The 6,463-nt window shown below is 34.7% G+C and overlaps 1 protein-coding gene across 1 annotated transcript; it reads left to right on the top strand.

Annotated features, from left to right (window-relative positions):
- Positions 1 to 726: 726 nt before the first annotated feature.
- Positions 727 to 3,887, top strand: LOC110893871 (protein FAR1-RELATED SEQUENCE 5-like). Its single transcript, XM_022141020.1, has 5 exons — positions 727 to 898; positions 1,103 to 1,895; positions 2,075 to 2,336; positions 2,432 to 2,943; positions 3,173 to 3,887. The coding sequence occupies exons 1-5, from the start codon at positions 727 to 729 to the stop codon at positions 3,885 to 3,887; spliced, it is 2,454 nt and encodes an 817-aa protein (XP_021996712.1).
- Positions 3,888 to 6,463: the final 2,576 nt, after the last annotated feature.

Raw genomic sequence — 6,463 nt, 5'->3', positions numbered from 1 at the left:
TAATAAAAAGTATTTAATGAATAGAACAAAAAAGGTAATTTAAAATTAATATATATAAAAAGACAAAATAGAGTTATTTTACTTAAATACCCTTTTGGATTATAATATTAAAGACATAATAAGACAAAAAGCTTTTAATATTAATGTTAACTACTTTTAATCACATCCATCCATCTAGTTGATCTAAGGGCCATAAAGTGGTTCCCATGGTTCTTACAACTAGAGATGGTTTTCATTTTAGCGATCCCATATATATATATATATATATATATATATATATATATATATATATATATATATATATATATATATATATATATATATATATATATATATATATATATATAGGGATAGGATCATGAGAAAACTAGATCTAAATGAGAAAACCAAAAAACTATTAAATATAGGGGTATTTTTGTCAACAGACATATTTACACGCTTTCTGTTCGCCCAATTCATAACCCACACACACAGTCTCGATTTTCTTTTCTGGAGGTTTCGTGTTCAGCAATTATCGAATCTTACATCAATCAATTCCATAATTGTATCAATTACTCATACATATAACGGATCTCATACTGAATTAAAGTTGTTTCGCATCCAGATTCGTGTTTAACAATCGTAGGTAATCGGATTTCATGTTTATTTTATCACATATTGTTCATAATCGGAATTCGGACATGTTTGATTGTTGTTTAATCGATATTGTCGTTAAATCGTTCAGGTATGGCTTCATCCAGCAGTTCTACAAACAATGGTGCAACTATTGTTGACGCATTAATCAGTTCTAACGGTGATGACGGACATGAACGCATCGATGAGTCAACTGATGCTAACAATTCAAGTTATGGCAGTCATAATGTCCGTCCATTACGTCTGTATGACGTTGATCAATTAGGTAATTTATTTATTTTATTAAAAAAATGTGTATTACACATGTGTACACGTGTTTGTATTACGATGTGAACTGTATATATCATTAATTGTTAACATGTTTGTATTTTCAATATAATATGTTGTTTTTCTTTTAAATATATTACTATAATGCATATGTGCAATGTTTTTTTTTTATTTGGCTGTAATTTTCGTGTTCATATTGAAGGAGATATAACAAGCCATGTATACATAACAACTGATGGAACAAAGTTCTGGAAACCTTTGGTGTCTCCTGAATATACACCTACCTTCGGAATGGTTTTTGACACATGGAGCGACGCTGAGAATATGTACAAGTCTTATGCTGAGAGGTCTGGGTTTTCTGTACGTTTGGGTGCCTTGAAGAGAAATGGAAATGTTATTACACATAGGTATATGCAATGTACCAGATCCAGTAAACCTAAGCAAACACAACTTGAATCGATGGACCCTAGTGCTTTTAAAGTATCTCGAAGTAGCAGCTACAAAGTTACTGACTGCAGGGCGCGGCTAAAGCTTAAAGCTATCTCAGGCACTACAAAATTTTTCGTTTATGGTTTTATTGAAGCTCATAATCATGGATTGGTCGACAAGGACAATCTAGACTTTACCAGAAAAAGGATGAAACTTAGTTATGACGACCAGAGGTTCATTCACAAACTAAGCTTGAACAAAATTGGCCCTAATGTCGCGCATAAGATTCGAGCTTCGTTAAAGGGTGGGCACCATAATGTACAAGGAACTCTAGTAGAATTCAAAAATTTCACTAGAGATCTACGGTCTTTTATCGGCAAGAAGGATGCACAAATGGTTGTTGATACGTTAAAAGCTCGTATGATAAATCTGCCAAATTTCTTTTTTGAATGTGTGGTGGTTGACGGTGAGCTAAGATCGTTGTTCTGGGCTGATGACGTATCCAAGTGCAATTACGAAGCCTTCGGAGATGTGTTAGGTTTTGATGCAACATATCACACGAATCAGTAAGTTTTCTATCTTTGTTATGTTGCATAAATGATACGAACAATGTGGTTACAATCAGTTAGACTGTTTTGTTGTATTACATCTATGTAAAAACGATTCGTATTTTATTAATGAATGTATTACTGATGTTATGTTTGTCATATTACACTAAATTCATTGTTTTATGTTGTTTTTGAAGGTATAACATGATATTTGTTCCGTTTACCGGTGTCGATCACCATAAAAAGTGTGTCACCTTTGGTGCTGGGCTATTATACGATGAAACAATTGGTTCTTACACGTGGTTGCTTACCACATTCCTTAAAGCTCATAACAATAAGCAACCAATGTTGGTGTTGACCGATCAGGATGCTGCGATGAAACAAGCAGTTTCTGGTGTATTCAATAAATCTATTCACCGGCTGTGTATGTGGCATATTGTAAGGAAAATTCCTGCAAAGGTATGATAGTATTTTTTACATACATTCATCTACATACGTGTAATAGTTGTATACTTTAATGTCATTCATTTATGTTTGTGATTTTTTTTATTCAGATTGCAGGTGATGTATTGGAAAATATAGACTTGAGAGCTGCTATACATAAGCTGGTTTGGAATTTGTTTATCACACCTGAAGAATTTGAAGAAAGATGGAATTTGCTTATGGAAGGGTTACACTTGAAAGAAAATAATCGGCTGAACGAGATGTATGAGATTAGGGATCAATGGGTTCCGTGCTATTTTAGGGATGTGCACATGTGTTGTCTAATGAAAACCACCTCGAGGTGTGAGAGTTCGAATTCCCTGTTCAAAACAAATTCTAGTGGAACAAACACGCTCGTGCAATTCTTGATGTGTTTCGACACAGCAATTGATGGGCAGCGGTACACTCAACGCAGATTGGAGTTCGAAAGTAACACAATAGCACCATCAATGCCGAAGAACGTGCCTATCGAAAGACATGCCTCGGAATTATATACACATACGCTGTTTTTGGAGGTGCAAAAAGAGATATACAGAGGCATGCATTCTGCTATATTGCTTCAAAAACCCCAGAACTTGATGGGGTAAAAATTTATACCATTGTTCATACTAACAGACAGTATAAAGATATTAATGAATTTGAGGTAATTGGCTTATTATATTGTTGTATTACATATGTACATTATAATTATCAACATTATGTTTTTTTAACATTTGTAACCTATACACATGTGATGCAGGTCAGTTTTGATACACGTGATAGATCGGTTTCATGTTCGTGTATGGGTTATACGCGCCTTGCTATTTGTGCAGGCATGCCTTTTGTGTGTATAGATACAACCAGGTTGATGAAATTCCCGTTCAGTATCAACCTGGTAGATGGAAACGAGACATATTGCCAAGGAGGGTTTTTAGCATGTCGAACAGGTATTCTGCCGATACAGACACGGAATCTGTAATCCGGAATGAGATTTTTGATTTGGTCATTGAGTGTACTGATCGTCTAAGGCATAATATTGGTAAACTTTCTGAGTTGTCTGGTGAAATTAAAGAAATTAGGAACCGTGTGTTTCGCGAATTCCCGACTGAACCGACGTGTAACAAGACATCAGCTGTGATCAGTGACCTTCTCAAACAGCCTGAAGATATGGAAGTCTCGATAAATCCGCCACAAGGCATCCGGAACAAAGGGTGCGGTACCAACCATCGACTCATCGGTCCCGGGGAAAAGGCTGTTGTTAATAGTGCTAAAACTACTAGGCTGTGTGGAAAATGCAAGAAATACATTAATGATCATGACTCGCGTAATTGTGAAAAAGTTCGGGCTGCCAAAGAAGCCGCGGCTGCTGCTGCAAAAGCTGTTAAAGTTGGTAATGTTGCTGTTCCAGAAGATTCATGTCACGTTGGTGTCGTTGATTTGTCTAACGGTGATACATCTGTTGGACCATCGTCTCGCATTTGTACTCGGGCCACTAGAAGATCCACTAGAAGATCTACCGTACATTCGTCCGACCCGCTTGAAGAGTGATTTGGTTTATACAATATCGAGACTTGTTTTTACATAATAAGCAATGTGACTCTTACATTACACATGTGCTTCGAATAAGTTTCATGGGATTATGGATTTTTTTTTTCTAGTATTACACATGCATCCTGTTTGTGATGACATGTTTTTTATGGATTGTGTTACAGGATTAGGTTCAAACGTGAACAAAATCCCAAGAGTGAACTGCGTGAACTGATCTGGGCCCTTGATTTTTATGATCTTGAGATTAAAGTGAGTGGCATGATGGTAATTATTTGGTTAATTTTTTCCATTTAATTAAATACAAAAAGGGTATATGTGTAATTTCCATCTTAAATTGATTTGCATAAATCTTGTTCTCTCATAAATCAAGTAAACACTATCATCTTCATTATTTGATAAAAACCCTACCCAAAAACTCCTAGCCGACCCCTGCTCTCTCCCTCGTTCTCTTCTCCGGCTCCGGCAACCGGAGCAACGCCGGCCACCTTCATCACCCCGATATCCGGCCGCACCCCCACACACTCAAACCACGACCAATTGATCGATTTTTTTGTCTCTCCATCTCGATGATGAAACAGAGTGCCACCGATCCGATGTTTATCGCCGGCGATGTGATGTTTATCGCCGGCCGATCTGATAGTTTATCGCTGAATAGAAATATAAGCATCTCCTCCAGCCACCGTTTCCCCCGTCGTTCTGCCGATGTTTCACATCTATATAACACCCGCCGCCACCAAAATCTCCGGCCATGTTGCCACCAAAAAACATCTTTAAGGTTTTGTTATATGTGTTATCACCGTCTAAATCCTCGACTGCCACAAAAAATCGAATAAGCATATTGGATTTTTTTCCGATCTTGATGGGACGAAGTCTGCATTTGAAGAAAATGACCATTCTGTGATTATGCAATGAAGAAGGAAGAGGTGATCTCTTTTTTTTTTAAGATTACGTCAAATCCCAATAAAACATATATTATTGTTTTAATTGATTTTAAGAAGTATTTTCGTTTCCAAGATATCATTATTTTATTTGATTTTAAGAAATATTTTCGTTTCCAAGGATTTAGCCACTAGAGGCATAACCTCATAGGTAAAGCCATCAAGTGGGTCCGAGTTTCCTGTTTTTTTTCTTTAATTTAAGGTTTTTTTTTAAATGTGTTTAATAGTTTTTGTATTGAGGTATGAAAGTGTGTTGATGTTTTATTATAATAGTTTTTGTATTGATGTATGAAAATGTGTTAATGTTTTATTATATTCGTTTGAGTGATTCATACTCATAGAGGCTTGTACACATGTGTATTCTGATTTTGCTCTGTTTTTAATGCGATGTACACATGTGTATTCTGATTTTGCTCTGGTTTTAACGCGATGTACACATGTGTATTCTGATTTTGCTCTGTTTTTAATACGATGTACACATGTGTATTCTGATTTTAACGCGATGTACACATGTGTATAGCGTCTGTTTTTGTGATATCTCAGAATTTTGTGTGTATTGAATGTGTAAGGTTGTTGATGTACACTTGTGAATTATACAAAGTATTAGTTGCTGAGTTTTTTTGGTGCTATTATAGGAGATGTCGTTAACGAGAAAAGTGGTGATGGAAGGTCGATAAGGATGATTCACGTATGAGGTCGATAAGGATGATTCACATATGTTTGTTTTCTTGGTCGATAAGGACGATTCAACATACAACGTGGCGAATAGTTGTAAAAGATTATGTTTGTTTTGTTTTTTCGATTATGTTGGGTTTATTGTTTCTACGAAACTGGAACTTGTAATTATATGTTTTTTTTTGTTTGGTTTGGAAAACATTATGGAACTTGTAATTTGTTAAATATAAAATAGTTTTACAGGGTATTGTTTCTATGTATGTATTATGTAGCTAATTACACATATGTACGATGCTGAGTACACATGTGTACTGTTCTATGTATATCCAAGTACACATGTGTATACCGTTGAAATATGAAGGTTACGTGGATCTTAAAAATCAAAATTTGAATTCTGGTGATGAAATCTGAAATAAAAATTAAAATTGAAATATGGTGATTTGTTGTTTGTTTTGATAATTATCTTATTAATAAATAAAACATAATGTGGATAATAAATTTAAAATAGGAAAGATGCTACTTAATTCAATTATTAAAATAATGATTTAAATCTAATTTTTTTATATAATTACAATCCTACCCTTAACAACTAAAAAGGAAATCAAGGGTCCAGATCTGTTCACGCAGTTCACTCTTGGGAGGTTGTTCACGCTGGAACCCTACCCTTGTGTTACATGTCTAAACTTGAGTTTATGTTACATAAGCATACATGGTGTTACATATTTTGACCTTATATTCAATGTGATATTATACTACATGTATGCATTACTTGTTTTATGGTAACATCGATGTTGACATCATATTACACGTCTGATGGATATGTTCACATTCATTTTATATGTACATTTCATATGATATTGTTATTATATTACAAATAAAAATCATTGTACATTTCATATGATATATTAAAAATAAAAATCATTCAGAACAATCCAAGCCATGATACGTTCGTTTTTTTTTTAG

The sequence above is a fragment of the Helianthus annuus genome, chromosome 2 (genome assembly GCF_002127325.2).
Source record: "Helianthus annuus cultivar XRQ/B chromosome 2, HanXRQr2.0-SUNRISE, whole genome shotgun sequence".
Lineage (NCBI taxonomy): Eukaryota > Viridiplantae > Streptophyta > Magnoliopsida > Asterales > Asteraceae > Helianthus > Helianthus annuus.
This window is presented reverse-complemented; position numbering and strand designations above follow the sequence as displayed.